Source organism: Uloborus diversus, chromosome 6, assembly GCF_026930045.1.
Source record: "Uloborus diversus isolate 005 chromosome 6, Udiv.v.3.1, whole genome shotgun sequence".
Classification (NCBI taxonomy): Eukaryota; Metazoa; Arthropoda; class Arachnida; order Araneae; family Uloboridae; genus Uloborus; species Uloborus diversus.
In genome coordinates, this window is record NC_072736.1 from 130,052,993 (window position 1) to 130,074,591 (window position 21,599).

General features: G+C 35.6%; 1 protein-coding gene across 1 annotated transcript; it reads right to left on the minus strand.

Moving 5' to 3' along the window:
• Nucleotides 1–254: 254 nt before the first annotated feature.
• LOC129224440 (uncharacterized) lies at nt 255–18,056 on the minus strand. The gene is given in 4 exon segments (XM_054858895.1): nt 255–1,801; nt 1,804–1,901; nt 5,944–6,179; nt 17,944–18,056. Coding segments are annotated over 4 exon segments (468 nt in total). The 5' UTR covers nt 17,961–18,056; the 3' UTR covers nt 255–1,684.
• Nucleotides 18,057–21,599: the final 3,543 nt, after the last annotated feature.

Below are 21,599 nucleotides of genomic sequence, written 5' to 3' on the forward strand. Positions count from 1 at the left end.
AATCAACATTTTGTTTTTATTTACACAAATTGGAGGAATACGAAAGGGAAAAAATCCTTTGGGGTGTGGGGGGCACAGCGTATGTTATAATTAAATCGGCTTTTAAATTCTTTTTTTTGCTAAAGAATTATTTATTTTTCAAAAATTGTATTTCGATGTCCGGAATTTCTTGACACAAAAGCAAACTGAAATTAGCAACATTTATTCTAGTTCATTTTTGAAAATAGTTTAAGTTGATCCCGAGAAGTATCCCGAGAAAGATAACCTTAGGACAGTTATATCATTCTCATAACCAACACCATACGTTAAAAAAATTGCGAACATTGGTAGAAAAAAAAAATTAAAAAAATACGACGAGAACATTTTGAAATTCTAACAGCTATTACTATGGCATACTCGCATAGGCGCACCGAACTTAAATTTGCAAAAATCCTCAATTTGCTGAATAGAACTCTTGCCGAATGGAATTCGGCTAAATTTTAATGATTGATGGTAATTTTTCTAAGTGGAACTCCAAATTTTGCCGAATAAACAGACAAAATTTGCCGAATAAGGAAATTTTTGGAAGTGACCTCAGTGACCTCCCATCGAGTCGCACCTGCATACTCGTATAATAATTTGGGTTATTAGATGTCCGGATTGATGTCAGGACTTGAAAAGTGTCAGTTGAAAGATGATAATGTAGAAGAAATTATTATATTAAAACAGAACAACATTATTAAGCACATGTTTCGAGGTTGCAAAGAACCCTTTTTCAAAGCTGAAAACGTATTGTCCTCATAGTTTGTTCCGGTAGAAAGGTATAGAGGTTTACTGCCTAAACAGTCATTATGTAGCACAAATAGTTGTGTTGATAAATTTTCATTAAAAAAGTCAATTATTTCAATCCATTTTTTTTTCATTGTAAAAATTTTTTTTTCATTGTAAACATTATTTTGATCAAATTACAAATGCGCTATTATTATTATTATTATTATTAGGGGGGGGGGGGGAATAATGGACTTTTGAAGCCTTGATTTCTTTTCAATAACAGCTGTGAAAATAATTTCAGTTTGATTGCTTTCAAATTACAAAAGAGGAAAACACTTTCAGATCGGGTAGATCTTTTGCCATCACATGAAGATTTGATTTTCCTTGATCACTCCAAAATTACGTGCAATATTACTAACAGCCCGGTTATGACATCCTGAGACTGCAGTTTCGTCCCTGTTCTGGACTCATCAGTCTGAATAGTCAAAAACCAAACTGGAGGCAGATGTTCTCTGGTTTGAAGCTGATTTTACCAATAAATTGCTGCTTAAATTAACTTAGCTCAAAATAACTAATTAATTTACCTTCATTTTATTGAGGTTATAGAAGGTAAATGAATTACTTTCATTTTAGAGTTAAACCGTACCATTTCTTGCGGACTCTCGCAAATGTGCTAAATTAGTAAAAACTACCAGTTTTTCTGGCAATCTTAGGTAATTTCTGACTCAGTTAACCTGAAACTGCAGTCTCTGGACGTCATAATGGATTGTCGGTATATTACGCGTATCCTTAGCCCTGGCTTAGGGCGGTAAATTGCTACTTATAACCCCACTATCAGTTCCAAGTGAATTCCTGCATTAACAGAACGCAGCAGATGTCCGGCTGTTATGCGGATGAGGTACACTCTAGTCCATTGTGCACTACTTGACTGTCTTCAGCAGTATAGAGCGCGACTGAGCCTCAGCTGAAAGTCTTTGTAGAGCAACTTGCCCCCGAGTGGCACTCTGCTGACAAACATGTCGATGCTCATGAGGCAGAGGGCTTTTCCCGTTCATGAGGGAAGCGGTCCAGATGGACCGAAGGCAGCTGGTGGTTGGAGCAGGTGTACTGGATCCAGCGAGCGACGTCCTCCCGACTCCATTGCCTTGGATCTGCAAAGAAAGAGTGGATTTAAGTCAGCCGAAATCACACCAATGGAGACTTGAGTATGAGAAAAACAAAAGAAAGCATAACAGGGGTGCCAATGCGAATTCCCCCAAGAGCAAGGGTCGCACCACAAAAACACCTAAAAAGCGGCCCCCCCCCCCCCCCCAAAAAAAAAGAAAATACAGTAGAGAACCAATTATCCGGGAAGTTCGGGACCATCGCCTGTCCCGGATATCTGAATTTCCCGGTTTTCTGGATCGCTAAAAAGCGCTATTGGCCGTTTGTTTATGGAAACTTAAATTACTATAATAAATAGTAATACATATCAAAATAAGAAGAAAACAGTTCAGAAATGCTTATTATTGAAAGTTATCCATAGACCTGACACCTGCACATTCATTTTGAAAAGGGGGGAAAACCCCCCCACTTTTCCATGTTTTAAAACAAAAGAAAATGAAGGGAAGGGCAAGCAACAAGTTTTTGAACATAAATGTGCGATTTTTCTAATAATAGTGTATGAAAGAATTTTATTTTCTTGAACGCGCTTTTTTTTATTTTATTTTTTTAATTTCTTGTAAAGGTTTTGGTGTTTGCGATTACGGTAGTTATGGATAACTATTGCTTTTGCATTAAGTTCATACAATAGAAATTTGATTTATGAGTCTTGCGTTTAATGATTTCTAGATTCCACCATCAACTATCGAAAAAATTCCCAAATCTGGTTTTCGGTGTTTCCCGCGCTTTTCCGACGTCACTTACGCTCCAGACGGCTTTAATTAGAGATTATTCAATAACATATTGCATTAGAATGTCACAATATTCATTTCTTTAGTATTCAGTTGGAATAAAACACGAAAATTTCAGACTTACGAGTGTACTTTTTAATTTAAGAAAATATTTCGGAAATTTTACCCAGCGTTAAGGATAACCCTATGAAGTTCGTTTTGAAAACATTTTCCCGAATTATAAATGAGTAATATGGAATTTATTAAGAAACCGCTCAATATTCTGTTTGGTATTTCAAAAAAATGCTTAGTTTTTCAGAAATTGCAGAAAATGCGCATTTTTTAAAAATAGCTGGAAAATCGGCAAAAGGTTGCCGGTTTTCTGGTTTCCCGGTTTTTTGGTTCCCGGATAAAAGGTTCTGCACTGTATCTCTAAAAAACCTTCCTATAAATTTTAATGGCACATTGTGCGCCATAACTCCCCCCCCCCCCACCTGGACACTTCTATATATAGGACCCTATTCGAAAAAAAAAACGGTATCGTTCCGCTTCGGACTGAAATCATAACTCCTCCCTCAATCCGTTTCCGTTTACGGAATTGCTTTACGGAGACAGTTCGAGGAAGGAGCCGGATGACTTCAATTCGAAGCGAAATAAGCTTCATAGATTAAATTTGTAGGTACCTACATGGATAGACCAAGGACTGACTACATAAAAATGTTATCATGAGGTTCAAGGAAAAGTTTCCCAGAGAAGAGAGCACTCATATAGCCGATTATTAAGCAGTTGTTCTGCCAGGTTGATAAGGAAATAAGGCGGAAGCGGGCTGTCTAAACCACGACTGGTTTTTTGCAAAAGCTCTGCCGATATCTTCAAAGAAAGAAATTCTGCAAAAGTTCTGCGCTGATCTGCAAACTCAAAGAAAGAAGTTCTGCGCAGATCTGCAAACTATCTGCAGATGTTTTCAAACCCGAAGTAAATCTTAAGTTAACGCAACTGACGCTTATTCAGCTCAAAACTCGACATTTTCACATGCAAAAAAAAAAAGAAGTAATTATACAAAACCACTAATTGTACATGAATGTGGTATTTTCAAAGTATTAGCCATTTTGTATAAGCATCACATAATTATTTTTCGTGCTTAAACGTCAAATTTTCAAGAAAACTTTAGAGTTACCACTAATTTTTGAAAAATCTGCAGTTTTTTTAAAGACAAAAAAAGAAAAAAGACACCTTTTGCAGAGTGACATCTTTGACTTGAATATATTTGCAGAAAACTTTGTTAACTACGCGCTTCCACTTTCTATGTCCCTTTTGCGCCCTGCCAAAATGATCGCTTAATGATCGGCTATATGAGTGTTCTTTTAGCAAGCAAAAAGTTTTCTTTTCACCTTATATGATCAACATTTATTTTTTAGTCAGCTCTTGAACTGATATAATAGGGTCTGAAAGGGAAAATTCCGAGTTCAAGGGATATTTATTTCATTTGCTTAGATAGGAATGGAGGAAGAGTCCGTACAAGAAAGACATCATATATGGTTGGCAATTAGCACCATTATTGCATCTTTGGTAATCAATATATGTCTGACCACGGATTGTATGGAAAGACAAACATCCGTTTTACAGCTAGAAATGTGGACGAATCTATTATTTTTTACCAAAGTCAGCTTTTGCGAAGCAGAGTCTTATTCAAATGAGTGGAATATACGCGCATCAAATTTTTACTTTTCCCCCTTATTCACATAGATTCGTCTTATCTGGACGTTTGAAAATTCCATGCAATTCGTGGTTGGACTATAGTTCCTTGAGTTTGGGATCATGTATTACAGATAGGGAATTGTGATCCCATTCGCCACGTGTCGACAAAAAAAAAAAAAAAAAAAAAAAGATAAATTAATTTGAATTATGGCTGTTTGAATTCAAATTATGTTTTTCGCAATCACGAGTGTGTGTGTATGTATGTAGGCGTGTGTTTGTGTCGAGGCATGAGTGTGTGGGTATGTGTGTGTGTGGGTATAGGTATGTGTATGTATGCGTGTGTGTTTGTGTCTGTATGCAAGCACGAGTGTGTGTATGTAAGAGTGTGTATGTATGCGCGTGGGTGTTTGTGTCTGTGTGCAGGCATGAGTGTGTGTGTGTTTTTGTCTGTGTGCAGGTATAAATGTGTGTGTGCAGGTGTGTGTATGTATGCGTGTGTCTGTAGGATACGCAACCTGGAGACGGTTTCCGCCAGAGGAGCAGCATCGGGAGGGGCCGGTCGACGCTGGTGCTGCAGAGGAAGGCGGGGGGGGGGGGATAAAATCATAGGAACATCACAAAACCGTCAAGTGAGAACGATAAGCAATGTGATTGCTCAAAAAAAAAAAAAAAAAAAAAAAAACTGGCAGCTAAAAATATTAGCATTATTCGTCCCTGTAACTTTGTATGACATGCTGTGCTTGCTCTCAGACCTCTTATTACAGTTCTAGATAAAAACAAGTAAGGTAAACACACCAGAGTAGTTTCCATTGCTTCAAATTGCGTCAGCAGTGGCCACTTGAAGGTTTATATTTGAAAAAATAGGATTCCAGGTCTCTCAATGGATTCAAACGTGCAGGTTGGTTATAACCTCCTGCACGTTTGATGCCCTTTCGAATCCATTGGCAGACCTGGAATCCTACTTTTTCAAATATAGACCTTGAGGTGACCACTACTGAAGCGCTGGCTACCACCGATGTGTTTACCTAATATGGTGAAAAAAGTTTTTGAAAACGTTTTTGAACTGGTGATTTGAATCACGGGAAGCCTCCACTAGCGCAGCGAGATATACCTTCTGGAGGGGTTTTTTTTTTCTTTTTTTTTGACCAAAAATACCTCTGAAGGGGGTTTTTGATAAAAAAAAAATAATTCTGGAGGATTTTTTTTTTTTTTTTTGACCAAAAAAATATCTTCTGGAGAGGCTTTTTTAACTCAAAAATACCTTCTAAAGGGGATTTTTTGATCAAAAATACCTTCTGAAGAAGGTTTTGATCAAAACAGTCTTTTCATATGCATAAACTACTGTATTTGAATTTGTATTTATGTTAAAACCAATGGCTCTAAGGGGGGCTTTGGGGGGGTTCACCCCCAAAATCCCCCTTTCGCTGCGCCACTGGAAGCCTCAAAAACTTGTATCATTTAAAAATTTTCAGAAGCACAAAACCCACAATTCTGTGTTTGCGTCGGTTCAGGCCTGAAATTAATTTGTTAATATTTCGAACAAAATTAGCTTTGTTCCACCAACGACAGATGAGCAAATAAATAAAAACAAATGAAAATAAACATGATTTATCTGAATAATTACCTAATGGTAAATATGGTTCTTTGTTAGGTTCTGGATGCCTGATTGCCGTGAAACAAGAATTCATCCTTTGCAAGTTTTTTTCCAATGAGTAGTCTTGGATGAGTTTGTAGAGTGATGGGTAGGCCTTTTTGTCCCAGATGCTGGGAGCAGGCATGTGTGGGTAGTTGGAGACGCTGCGATCCGGGCAGACGACAGATGGCAATGCACCGCACTCCGAGGGGCACAACATGATTCGGCTATAAAGAGATGGAAACGTGTTCATAAGATCGTTTTATTTCAAGCAAAGCAAATATAATTATCATGGTCTCTTGGAACAGTAATGATCATCAGAGACCGGTAAAAATTGTGAAACATTGGGAACCAGGGAAAAATTTTATGCGCCACACAAATTATTTCTCATAGTTTATAAGAAGTTCCAGAGCAACGTAGTATCTGAAAGATTCTTATTCTGCAGGAACTAATCGCCAAGATTTTTTTTTTTTTTAGTCGTCCGGGCGGCTTGACTCTCGGAATTTGTCGGACCCTGTTAATGACAATATTTTATGAAGAACATCAAATTAACTTATGAGTGCACTGTGCAAAAATTATCTGTGTGAAAAGCGTTTAGAAGAACTGTTTGAAAGTTCTTACCATTTTTCGGTAACTTGATTTTAATCCAAATAACTGACTGACCATCTTGTGTACATTTATTTCAGGGGTGCCTATTATCCTCAAGAGCAAGGACGCACTCCCTCTAAACACCCCCCACCCCCCAAAGGAAAAAATACTCCTCAAAACAAACCCTTTAAAACTTTTAATGATGCAATCTGCGCCACAACCCCTCCCTCTCCTAGGTTGGCACCATTGATTTATTTGGTTGTACAGACTGTTTTTTAGTGCCCAGTGCCGGATTTGGAGGGTAACAAGCTGAGGTTAGCAGGATGAAATGTCCTATTCCTAAATATTTCTAGATATTGTGATTTTCACATGATATTTAAAAGACTTAAAATGATTTTTATCTGTCAATCCGGGCTCATGCAGCTTAAACTTGATCTCAAACATTACATAAAAGTGGAAAATATGTAGATAATACTTAACAAAACAAATTATATTTCAAAATCAATCCTTATATCCTTATTTCAGGTGTTTTTTCAAGTTTTTAAATTGATAATATTCTTCCTTTCTTTCTTCATTTATTTATTTATTTATTGAGTGAGTTTCTTTTTTATTTCTTCTGGTGTTTACAGTACTGGAATATTTGAGTCAGATAGATTTTGTGCTGCGCAGCTTCGGAAAAATATTGTGTATTGTTGTTATTTATTTTTCAGATTTTTTTTTCCTTAAATTTTTAACCAATTTGAACCAACGCGCAAAAACTATTGAAAAATTAAACTTGAACTCTCGCTCACTTTAAAGGAAATAAGTAGAGATTTCTAAGGTGCAATCCTATCTTGTGACATTTTTTTTTTTTTTTTTCAGCTCTATATAATTTTTCTATTGTCAAAATTTTGGTTACTTTTCACATTTAAATCTGGTACATTTTCTTTAGAAATTTTAATCACGTAATTTTAAGCTATGCACAACTTAGTCTTCGTGTATTTTAATTCGGAAGAAAACAATTGAGTCAATTGATAAGTTTGGTTCTTTGTTGCAACAGTGTCTACAGGAGTGTACAGCCCATCCATGCTCCCAAGAGCAAGGGCAGACACCTCCTAAATACCACAGGGACGTAAGTGGGGGGGGGGGGGGGCTCGCGCCCCGGGCGCCAGATTTCAGGGGCGCAAAACTGACTAAGTAAATGCATGAATATATTTTTACCCAAGGAAAAAGTGAAAAAAAAAAAAAAAAACAACTTAGTAGAAATTAAAAAAAAAAAAAAAAAAAAACCCTCAGGACAGGCACAAGCTGACAGAATGAAAAAGATAGACGGAAAGCAGGTAGGCGCAGTAAATGGCATAAATGCATTTTCTTGTGACTAGTTCTTGTAAAATCTCAGCTAAGAATCACCCAAAAACAGCGGAAATGCTTAAATCTGTTTCATCCACAATAAAACCATAATAAAACTGTCAACGTGATGTCCCTTACTACATAAGAACGAGAACTAGTCTACCCTACTGGCCTCAGGTAAAATCGTTTTACAGCTTTCCCTCGGGCGTAGCCCCTTTTTAGAAATTGGAGCGAGTTTCCACTCCCACAATCTTGATCCTATATAGAATAATTCGCTAAAGAGTTTCTCTGTGGTACGAGCTCTCGTACTACATATTTCTCTGATAGTTTTGCCTTTTTCATTTTATTCCACGGTATTTTTTTTTTTCACCTTGTGTAATTTTAATTCAATTAAAAAATATATCGAAAAGGCAATCTGGTCAGGGTCTGATTGCTGAATATGCCAACTAGGCCGTGGCCTAGGGCCCCCAAATGGCTGAAATTAATTTAGTCTATGGCTAAAGTTGTTTCATCCAGCGGCTAAATTTATATAAAGTTTAAATACAAGGGGCCCCAAAAAAGTATTTGGCAAAGGGCCCCAGTGGCGTAGCTAGACCCGACTTTCGGGGGGGGTTACTTCTTTTATATATATATATATATATATATATATATATATATATATATATATATATATATATATATATATATATATATATATATATATATATATATATGTATGTATATGTGTGTGTAATCGCTTGGAATTTTTTCCTTTTCTTCTTTTTTTTTCCTTTCTCTTCTCTCTTCTTTTTCTCTTTTTTTTTTTGAGACTAACTTTTCGGGGGGGGTTTTGTCCCCAAAACCCCCCCCTTAGCTACGCCCCTGAAGGGCCCATCGATATCTTAATCGGCCCTGCATCTGGTGCTGAATTTAGGAGGACAGCTAAAGCGCGCGTAGAAAAGAATATCATCAGTCCTCATCTTAATTATCATCTTGGTTAAATGTTTAAGACGTTTGGTAAGACATTGTATATCTAATTTAAATACTTCGCACTATAATTATTGAGATTCAATTCAAAATTCTGAAGGCTGACAATATTTTCTTTAGAAAACATTTGTTTTTTAGAGAAAAATTGGGCTAAATTGAGATATTTTCTGCTTAGTATGAATATAGTTTGCCACCCATAATATTTAAAATTTCTTCAAACATCAACGTCAATAAACTTAAAATACACCACCAGCTCAGTTATTCCATCCGAGGACTGCAGTTTCGTTCTTTTTAGCACTCATCAGCCCGAAATAGGAATCACATGAGCTGGAGGCGAAAAACCTCTTAAGAGAGCCTTAGCCCTGGCTTAAGGCGGTAACTTACTACAAAATCAACGTCAATAGGTGGGAAATCAGCCAGTTTTCAGTTCTCAAACTTGAATTTCGTTTCGGTACTTTTGATGTATATTTAACATTAAAACATTAAATGGAAGTAACTTGGAAAAAAGGATGCTGAAAAAATGTAACATATATAATAATAATATTTTTAAAATGCGTTTTTTTTTACTGAAAAAAAAAAAGAAAGAAAAGAAACTGCAGGCACAGATACGTGTTTCCGTGTTGCAAGGAACTCTTTTTTCAAAAGCTGATTCCTTTATACTGAGAAATGACCCTGCTCTTGTAGCTTGTAGCCTCCAAAATATGTGTTTTTTTAAACAAGTTTTGCGGTATGCTGAAGACAAAATGTTTTCCTATTACTATAAAATGCAGGAATTCTTGTGCAGCAATTTTTGGTGCCTTCCCCCCCCTCCCCGCTCCCATTTTTTTTCTTTCACTCTTTTATCAGTTCTATGGAAACATGAAGTTCATGCAATTTCAGGAACAACACGCATTTGTTTTTGTGGAGTAACGAAAGTTACTCGTACATTATAAGATAAGTATTAAAAATTAAATTTGAATGCATTTTATGTAAAATTTACGCTCGATTCATGTGTAACTGCATCGTCTGCGCAATAGTGTGCTCTATTTATATTTGATAGATAAAATATAGATTAAAATGCTAGGGGTCTGCCGCCATCTGATCGCTAACGTTCACCTATTCCCTATCATTGCTTTGAAATCTTATTTGGCTCTCGAAGATTTAAATTGTCTGTTAGGAAGAATTAGATTAAAATACGCGTTACAGTTAAAGCAAAATGAAATTCCCGCTCCCCCTCTTGTGGAAAATAGAATTTAAGTTAAGAGCTCATTATAATTACTAACAACTTAATAGCTCATTATAATTGTAACAATAATAAAATCCCGCTCTTACACAACGAAAAAAACTTGATAAAAATACGCATATAAAATTTATTTTAAAACAAAAACGCTTCAAAGAGCAACCCTACCCCGGGGCTTAAACTAAATTGCACAAACTTTCTCAGCTATGGGGGCTAAAGGGTTCCTGAGCTGTTTTTTACGTTTGAAACACCGTTTTCAAATTCATCTTCTCCAATAACATTTCCCGCAATAGCTCCGGGCTTGAATTGAGTTTAGCCAATGACTTCCGATGAAATAGAAACTCCTATATTTATTCATTTACTGTTCTAATTAAATGAGAAAATTGGATCAAGCTTCACCTGATACAGAGAAAAACTTTTTTTAGACTGACATAAAAAAAGGGGGTTGTGGGGCTGTGAATAACATAAAAGGGCTGTGAGAAATCTTTCATCCCCTTAAAAGTATGCATGGGAAGTTTTAGATTAAAAAATGAATTTCAAAAAAGAAAAAGAAAAGAAAAAATACCCTTAATTCGAAAAAAAAAAAAAAAAAATCACTCCGAGGTACAAACAAAGGGGTCCGAAGTAATTGTGTCCGAAATGTCAAAGATGAGGTGGTTATGGGGTCTCCTGGGCGTGGGACAGCCACAACCCAATTTCTTTGACGTTATGTTTTTAAAATACGTATCGAGAGGTTTTGGAGAATTTTTCAGAATTTAAATATTAGTATTTTTTATAAAACTGTTAAAAATTCACCTTTTGTTTTACCATTGAGATGGGTATCACCCGGGATGAATCCCCCCCCCCTCCCGTCGTAGTGACGCTATGTATGTATGTGGGCGTGTTTTCAGTGGATTTTCTGTGTAATATATATTGAAAGGTCTGATGATGACATTATCAAAGAATTTTTTTTTTCAAGGGGGGGGGGGCGCCAAAGCGAGGTCTTGCCCCTGTTCGAAAATGACCTAGTTACGTCCCTGAGATCCCATTCAGAGCAAAGAGGCCCCCCCCCCCCCCTAAAAACATAAATGGCACATTTTGAGACCCCCCCCCCCGCCCGTAGGCATCCCTGGTTTCTACACGACATTGTGCTTTTTTAATATAAAATGTCAAAAATATACAACGAAGATACTAATGATGGGAATGATAATACGCTCTTCGAGAATTTCCAAAATGCGAGCAATTGGTTAGTGCGGCCATCTGTTGAGAAACTAGTGCAAAAACTAGTGTTTTCAGAACGCTGACAGACTAGGATGAAAGAAAGCATCGTCTTAGAAATTCACTTTCATTCTGGCTAAGACAGGAAATAGCATATTTCATTTCTGTTAAAGGAATCTGAGACAATAAAGACCGTTAAGTATTTCACAGTATATTTCAAATTTAGCTAAGTAAAACAAATATTCAGTGCCCGATCAGGGGAGGGGGGGGGGACTAGAAACTGCCGCCCTTACCTAATTTCTTTAAATTCTATATCAAGTTACATCGAAAAAAATCCCACAGAAAAGGACAAATTCCCCATCCCCCCCCCCCCAGAAGTTGCAGTCCGGGGCAGGGGGGGGGGCTTGCTTCCCCCAGTACCGGGCACTGATGCAATCAGTGTGCCATTTATTATATTTTATGCATGTTGGATTTTTAAAGAATGCGCGAACAGCATTTGTCGGGGAAACCTCCCTCAGAACAGTTTCTACTAAAAATTATGAAAAAAAAGCGAAAGAGCATTATTTAAATCGCAATGTGAAAACATATTTTTATAAGATGTAAATTTAAGCTTCAACTTTTCTGGGTCATTTCTCAGTACTTCGCAAAAGTAATTTTGAAGTAAAGTTTATTTGCATTTCTGACCAAATTGAACATATCGATACTCCCGTATATAAACAAAAGCCAATATCTTTCCTAATAATAAAGCTGAAAGTCTCTCTCTGTCTGAATCTCTGTGACGCGGATAGCGCCTAAACCGTTCCGCCAATTTCCATGAAATTGGCGGAACGGTTACAATACCAATCGACAAACCAATACTGTGCCAATTTCCATGAAATTTGGCACAGTATTGGTTTGTAACTTGGGGGTGTGCATCTCGAAGCGAATTTTCAAAAATTCGATTTTTTTTTAAATTCCAATTTTAAGAACATTTTACTGAGCAAATTTTTATAACTTGGATTGAGTTATCATAACATGGACGAGCAAATCACCATAATATGGGCTAGCAAATTAGCTTGGCATATTGGCAAGAAATTCACCATCCATTATTTGTAAATATACAGGCAAACCAAATAACCTTTTAAATTTCTACTACTGGCAAAGCCGTGCGGGTAACATTAGTGAAGCAATAAATTACATTTAAAAAAAAATGAATTCGTTTCTGGAAAATTTAAGTTTTTGCAACCTAGAATTGCAGCTAGTGATTACTCTAAAAGTTATAGTTTTGTATAAATAAGAGAAAATTACAAAAAGACGAAATATGGTCTGCGAAAAAATATTATTGCGCTAATTCGCCTTTTATTTATACAGTGTGCGCATCTAAATGGTTGTCCGGATTGAGGGATGATTGGTTTAATAAGGGTCTGGATTAATGAGGGTTTACGGTGCATAAAGATCGTTTTTCTTTCTTTCTCTCTCTCTCTTTTGCCATTTTTTAGTCCATGATCTTTTTTTTTATCAATTCAATCAATTAATTATATAACTCTTTTAAAAATATAACATTCAGAATGAGATTAGGTGGAATAACATATAACAGCAGCGGAATAATGACATTAATGTTACTTTTTTTAACATGGTAGTAAAACAACAATAACAACAATATTATCATTATTTCATTTGATTTAATTAGTTTTTTCCTTTTTCCGGCTAGTGTATTTTCAAGGCTAAACCCAGCAGCTGGGTATCGTCGGGTAAGTCTTAAGTATCTTTAAAGAACCAAGATTTAATTAAAAATGGACTGGCAACGATATGGTTGATAGCAAGCGTAGACGCAATATTTAATTCGCATCTTAATTATTATATCCTGGAAACGTGGTAGACAGTAAGAGTAAGCATTCACGCGCCAAAGTACATCAACTTGTGACGTCATAAAGACCACGCCTTATTTCCAAATTTGGACACTTTGAAAAAAATAATTAAAAATTAAACGTCGGGAAAATGAAAGTTTTTTCTCGCTCCATGTTTTTTCTTTTGCTTATTATATCAATTTGAGTTACTAAAAGTAGTACTTTTGACTGAAAAAGACAACCCCAATATGTACTCGAATTTGCCGAATCGTCAGACAAAATTTCCCGAATTAGGGAAACTTTTGGGAGGTCACATTGGCCTCCGATCGGGGCAAGTCATAGTTTGCAAAAAGCTAAAGCATTTCAGCCAAAATATATTCAATGCTCGAGGGCTGCATCTGAATAGCCTTTCCCACGATTGCATAACGTTTTCCGGGAAATGCTGCTGCTTAGAACACAGAAGGAAGTATTATCTTTTCTTTCTCTTTTTTTTAAGGCGGAAGATGCCTCGCTTGACAGCTAATATGTTTATGCAGTGAAGATAGCAAGGTCGTTCTTGTGTGCCGTCTGCGCTTATTTTTCCTCCACGTTTTTTCCATTTGAGGTCGTTAAAGTTTGTTATTCCAAAATATCAGTGTTGCCACTTCGAAACTTCAAACAGGAATGTTTGGAGAGAGCTTTCTATGGAAGTGATCTTTCAGAATTCCTTTAATTTTCGTAATAAACGCATGAGCATTTTTAAAAACAGGAAAACATGCAGCAATTGCAGTGGGAGGTCACGAGAGGTCATTATGACTTCCCAACAAGAATTTCCTTATTCGACAAATTTTGTCTGACGATTCGGGGACATTTATCAAAATGGAGTTGCCCTATCATACTCGGAAAACTGTTCATGACATGAGTGAAAATAAACATTATTCATTATTTCATAAAACGAAACAAGCATCGAACTAATATGTAAATTTACCTACATTTTGTTTTCAAAGATACTAAGATATATATATATATATATATATATATATATATATATATATAGTAAAATTTGCCGTTCTAAGAGGCTGCCCACTTGACCGATGTGGCAGGGCCCGATGGAAACATTAAAGGTCACTTGGCGAGACATTTTTTTTTTGAGGGGGGGGGGAGGGCATTTGTAATAGAATTTTATAAAAACAAACACTCACAGTCAACTACAGTGCTGGCCAAATTATTAGACTAAAAAGGTTTTTTTTTTCGTTTTTTGTACACTATTTGTACTATAATACTATTTATTTTACTGTTAAAGTACAGTACATACTGTACACTGATTATTACGTTATTTTAGCATAATTTAATGTTTGCAGGTGGCAGCACTGTCTGCTTCGTTTATGTTCTTTGTTTATCTACCTACCAGGAACATAACCTCAATCAGCTTAAACAGTTCACTAGTTCTTTTTATTACTGTGTTCTGTTATATTTAAAGTTAGTTTTAGGTAATTATTGAGTATGTGTATGTAAGTATATATAATAGTGAGTATAAACAATTTTTTACCTCTTTTTTTTTAAAGTTAAGAAATGGTGTAAACCTTGTGAAAAGTATGCCAAAAAGACTTAAAATGCTCATCAAGAACAAGGGAATGCATACTAAATATTAGATAATTATTTCACTGTTCGTTAATGCGTCTATAGTTATGTAATTAATAAAGAATTTTTGCTTTGAAAATAGTCTTAGTCTAATAATTTGGCCAGCACTATATTATTACCAATTCAATGCTCAACCACTGGCTCAAAATATTTATTGGGGCGTAGATCATCCCACATCTTTAGTAAGTAGAAGAAAAAAGTAGTAAATAAACGAGAAAAACTTCACTTTCTGAGGGAGCCCTAAAAGTTGGGGGGGGGGGGGGGGCTGCCTGGACCATGGCTTATTGGTTGACCTATTCAGTAATCAGGCTCCGCGATTTCGAAGGTCAGCTCCGAACAGAAGGGGAGCGGAGAGGGGGGGGGAGGACTGACTCAACACCGTCACTGTTAAAAAGTCAAGATCTCCCGCCAAAGAAAATTCCGATTCATTTATCTTCCCAAATCAGCCAGTCTTTCCCTGACCACATATACATCACTCAGGCTAACGATCTTTTTTTATCTGTTGGAACATCGGCAGACGATCCACCTGTCTCGGTTCAGGTACGAGAAAGGGCGCGGCCCCGGGGTGGAGAGGATCTCCCACCTCGTTTCCGGTCCCGCAGACGATCTTCAAAGGAAGGGAAGTCTTTTATTTTCTTTTGACTACCAGGAGCATTTCCTTTCTGGCATCTTCTGCTCTTTTGTTGCCCTCTTTTGTCGGAGGAGAAAGCAATGCTCTGCAACTGCATTTCCTGTTTTGAATTTAGAAGCATGACCAAGAAAATGCCGAAATGGAGCAAACTGATCCAAAATATATAGGAAACAGCAAGATTGGAGTAGAGAAATCTCCAAAACACTGGCCAAATTAAATTCACAGCTTTTTATGACACCCAGTTCAATTAAAGGTTTTGATAAATCATATCCGTAAAATAGTTCTATTTATTTATTTATTCATTTGCATTTCCTGTTTTGAATACATAGGCATGGCCAAGAAAATGCTGAAATCCTACTAAATAATTGAAAAAATATGAAGGGAAAAGTAAAACTGAAGTAGAGAAATCACTAAAATAGATTATCCTAAAATTGAAGATTCCAATTTTTTTTTTCCTTCAATGACAATTCGTTTAATTCAGCACATCTCTGAAAAATCTAGTAGTTTAATTATTCAACTGCATTTCCCTATTCGAATGCAAAAGCGTGGCCGAGAAAATGCCAAAATCGAGTGAAACAATCCTTAAAATTTACGGAAAAGTAAATCTTTAGTAGTCCATAATCCGCAATTCCATGCTTGCTTAAGTTCAGCCTTTAAATTAATTTGTGAACTTAGCTAGCAATTAGCTTTATAATTGCTACTAGTGGTACCCGCATGGCTTTGCCCGTAGTAGAAAAATTAAAAGGACTTTTGGTTCGCCTGTATATTTACAAATAATGTATGGTGAATTTTCGCCAATTGGCTTGCCCATGTTACAGTTCCACGTTATGATAACTTGGTACTTAACTCGTCCATCTTATGATAATTTTGCTCGGGAAATGTTCTTAAAATTGGAATAGAAAAAAAAATCAAATTTTTGAAAAATTGCTTCGAGGTGCACACCCGCATGCTACAAACTAATTTTGTACCGAATTTCATGAAAACCGGCAGAACGGTCTAGGCGCTATGCGCGTCACAGAGATCCAGACAGAGAGACATTCAGCTTTATTATTAGTAAAGGTAAAGATTATTAATCTTTGGTTTTGGCAGCGATTTAAAAGCTTGTCCCACCTACTCAAACTAACAGAACAGAGCAAGTACACTAAAAGCTTTTAAAAAATGAGAAAAATAATAAATGCACCATCAAGTTAACTAAATATCTTGAACATAACATTTAAGGAAATGAGTAATTAATAATTGCTCTCAGCATGCAAATTCAGTGTTCACTCATAAACTTGAAACAACGGAGCTTTTTTCCATCGTTATATTTAATTAGGGCCATAACACTTTCCACTTCCGTACTATAGGGGTGGGGGGTTGGTCATGGCCATGGCTCAGACCACGCTATTGAATTTTTTTTTTTTTGGGGGGGGATGTTTACAGGGGTATTTATCTCTTGTATGGTGGGGGGTGGTATGTATGGTATGTGGAGGGGGATCCATTGTTCTTGGTGGGGGGAATGGGCCCCCCTACGTACAAAAACAACTAAATACAGTGAGTGAATAAATGTTGCATGCATGTGAAAAATTTATAGTGTTCCCTGGCTACTGCTTAAAATCCAGTCCTCGCATGAAAATCCAACCGATTTAAAAATACTACGATGGTGCTACAACTAACCGTAAGCAGTATTTCTAGCAATGGAAGTTCAAGATGCGTCATATGTCTAATAGACTGTATCACAATTTAAAGCTTTATGGTTTTTAAAATGTGCACAAATTATTTAAAGATTGTTGAAAGCATATAAATGGTGCATTGCATTCAAGCTCCGCCCGTCAAAGAATGAAATTCAATTTTCATTAGCAAATATTGCAATCAATCAAGATTGCCCGTACGAGGAGAGCGAATATTATTTATTCAAAAAAAGTTTTTCCTAGTTATTCAGAGTACAGAGTTCGTATTTTATACAAGAACTAGTGGTACCCGCACGGCTTTACCCGTAATAGAAAAATTAAAAGGTCTTTTGGTTCGCCTGTATGTTTACAAATAATGTATGGTGAATATTCTTGCCAATTGGCTTGTGCCCATGTTACGGTTCCACGTTATGATAATTTCGTAATTTACTCGTCCATCGTATGATAATTTTGTTTTTAAAATTGGAATAGAAAAAGAACCTCATCGAATTTTCAAAAAATCGCTTCGAGGTGCACACCCCCATGCTATAAACTAACTTTGTGCCAAATTTCATGAAAATCTGCCGAACGGTCTAGGCGCTACGCGCGTTACAGAGATCCTGACAGACAAGAGATCCGGGCAGAGAGAGATTCTGACGGACAGAGATCCTGACGGGGACAGAGAGACTTTCAGCTTTATTATTGATAAAGATAAAGATATAGAAGATTGCAATGATAATAATTTCAAAACACAATTCAAACATAGTATTAAGTAACGAGACCGCTCTCTTCGAAGATTCCCATCGAATATTTCACCAACACTGAAACATGTGCACTTCATTTCAATAATTCACATCAACTCCATAAGAAATAAAAAACAGTATGTTTGCATACAATTTAACCTCTGATTGCAAACAAATTTAAATTTGCTTCACTTACAGGTGGTTAAAAAAGAATATTGTTTACCTGTGTTCTGCAGGCATGGACCGGAGAGTCAGAGAATGTTGCAGTAATCCTCAAGAGCCTCCTAGGAGTTGTCGATCGGGTTTGAAGTGTAGAGAAGTTTTGACGAGCAACCGGAAAGAAGAAGGGGGACCGAGTCTTGTGTTCGTTTGTTATTTTTCTTTTTTTTAGTTTGAGGAGGCCGCCAAATTTCCGCTTTCGTCTCTTTCTCCGGGTCACGTGAGATGATCTCTGGGGACCGACTGCTAAGTGTAATAATAATAATACCGGGGAGAGTGATTTAGAAGTAAGAGGCCCGCTAATAACCCGGGTCCTGTTTATCCGAAAATTCCATTTTGCAAAAAGACATTATCATTTTTATCTTCAAGTTGAAGCGTTCTTTTTTCTAAATTGAATTTTCGTTAGTGACAGTTAATTGTCCCTCTGCAACATCAGGGGTGCCTACAGGTGGGGGGGGGGATGGTGCAAGTTGCGCCATCAAAATGGGAAGGGGGTAATTTTTTTAATTTATGAATTTAAATTTGTTTTATTGATTTATTTTTCATTTAAAATATTAAAATTAAAAATAAATTATTAAAACTTGAATAGAATAAAAGAAGATTTCTTTTATTCTATTCTGTTTACATTTTATTTTATTTATTTATTTAGTTTGTGTGTGTATATCATTGGCGTGACACAGAACCTTTCCAATAAAATAATAATTAAAAATAAATAAATAAAAAAATAAAAATATTTTTAAAAAATAAATAAACAAAAATTTATTTAAAAATAAATAAAATTAAAAAAAGAGCTAAAAAAAATGGCAAGAGGGTTGTGAAAAATGGGGGTGGGAGGGATTTTCGCCATTTAACTTGAGGGGAGGGATGGGCACCCCTGTGCACCTTCAGGAGCAGATACAAAGGGAGGTTCCTTCGTGAGTGTCATGACCCCCCTACAAACCGCCAACAGCATTATCCGTCCATCATTATTGTAGTGATTATAATTTAATAGCTGCATACACGATAGATGGATGTAAAATATCATGCAAATATTTTATTAAACTAATTAAACGTATTGTTTAAAATATTTTATGAAAATAATGTAAGAGTTTGCCGTAATCTTTTTAATTCATGAATTATTTGTTCGAGAAGATATTTGAGAAAAATACTCTTATCAGTGCTTCTGAAATTAACTAAGAAAATTTATGCCCTATTCTATTAGGTGCCATATTCCTGGCAGAATTGTGAATTTTTTATTCGCACGCAAACGGTACTAGGAACTTTTTGTACCCATAGCACTATATTTTTCAGCATGGCTCCCCCCTCCCCTAAAATGCTAGTGTGTATTCCCCCTCCCTAGCAGTCTCTGACTCAACGCTTCAGCAGCAATATAGCCCAGAGATCGACGAAATATATACTGTCTTCCGTCAGTGCAAATTCAATTCTTATCCTACTTTCTCGTAGAAGTCAAAGGAAAAAGAAGAAAGAAACGTCTAAGTCACCCCCCCCCCGTCCCATTTTTTTTAAGGGAATTTGGAGTGCTTTATTTTTTAACAGAAAGAATATACAGCAAACGATTTTATTTTAGGTGAAAATTATTCATTTAAGAGGGCTTTTACTTATTCATTTATTAATTTTCCTAAAGTTTGTTTTTAATTGTATTTATTTATCATTTTAATTTTTGGCAACGGGGGAAATAAGATCCGAGGGGCTTTATTTTTACCCAAAAGAAACAGCATTAAACTATTTTTGTTTTTGATAAAATGTATTCATTTTAATGCGTCTTTTCAATTTTAATCATTGTTTTTAATCGAATTTTTGTGGCGTAGCTGCATTTGTATTGTTTCAAGAAGCTGCTACAGTTGAACTTGCTTACAACGAGGGAAAAGGTACTGCGAATATTGTAAGGTAGGTACTTGCTCGAAAAAGGTATTTGCTCGTTATAACTGAGTGCTCGTAAAAAAACGAGTTCCTGAAAAAAAATCATAGAATTCATCAAAAAATCACTGTTTATTTTTTCCCTACAGTTCTAAAGAAGTCAGTCTATTTGCTTTGGACTTTTTAATTGCATCTTTCTTGCGTCGTTGTTTCCCGAGGAATACTCATAGCCGGAGCCTTGTCTACTGGTCAGAGAAGTCTGACTGGGGAGGCCCCGGGATAGAATCCCGGGGCTCATGCATGGATTTATACTTTCTCTCTCCTGTCCTGTCCTATTGTTAGAGTTTCCAATCCCGGAACCCCAATCCCGAATCCCGCAGGATCCTTATTGATAAAAGTGCTTTTAAAAATGTTCAAAAATTTCTCAATTTTATTTACAAGAACAAATCTTTATTTCTCCCCTCACTGAAATAAAAAAATTAAGTATTTAGGGTCTGAGAATTTTAAATTTTTGGTGAACAGATATTGTTATTTTTGTTTTCTTCTTAAACTTTTACTTTAATGAAATTCAAAAAAAAAAAAAAAAAAAAAGACGAGTTATGTTTTCCACCAATTTACCAAAGCCAACAATTTACTGATTATGACCCTATTACCAATTGTGACATTCTATACTGATCACGACTTTGTTACTGCACCAGCATTTTTTTAATCATTCTTATCTCAAATCAAGATTGTTTTCGAAAAATATGTTGTTTCTAAAATGTTAAATAACTTTTAATCGTTTTGTAATCAATTATCCTTATTGTTTATGAATTTAATGAAATATTTTTTTGAAGTAACACCATTTTCCCTTCAAAATTGTACTTAAAAAAAAAAACATTTACATGTTTTTTTCTTCAGATTGCAATCAATCAACCTTAATTATGTACAGAAAATGTTGATTTTGATGGTGTTAATGTATTTTGTCAAAATTTCAATCCCCCCCCCCCAATACAATGTTTCCGTAGAAAGTTTTCATGACTTTATTTTTTATTGATTTTTCAGGATTTCGAAAGGCCAAGTTATCGACTTCAAGTACATAAACATTTTGCACTATACTCTGAATGTGGACGGAAAATATTTTTAATATTTCGAGCCAATCAAATACTAAACCCTATATCATTTTACCGAGATGGTATAAAATGAGCGGTTTCAATTAGGAAAATTGTCATAATGATTATAACAAGAGGGCAAGTTTATTAAATGAACCTATATATCACTTGAATTTTTATAAAATAATTTATATTTTGACTATGAAGTATTATGTAACTAAGAAAATCATAGCTTCATAACATATAAGTTATTTGAAGAATTCAGAAACTATTTCTTTGGAATTTTAAAGCAGTTGCTGATTTGTTCTTAAAAACTATGATGGAGTTGAAATAACATTTTAATACTACATGCCGTGTCCATGAATATTATGGTTTAGCGAAAAATCTCCCATGCGATTTCTTTCATTTTGCATTTTATAAGCTGAAAAATAAACCTATTCTTTCGCTGATAGCAATAAAATTTGCATTCATTAGGCTTGAAATATGAAATTACTAAAAACCAAATATTTGTTAAAATGCATTCTGTATTGTATTTCGTAAAATGCATTTTTCTTTAATTTCTCCATTATTTGTGGTTTACATTAAACATTCGGTGAATTTGCTCAAGAAAGTGTCCAATAGTAATGCATTAAAATTGTATTGCAGTTTATTTTTAAAAAAAACTGCATTCAAATGAGAAAATATTTTTTCGAAGCACTCTCTCTCTCTCTTT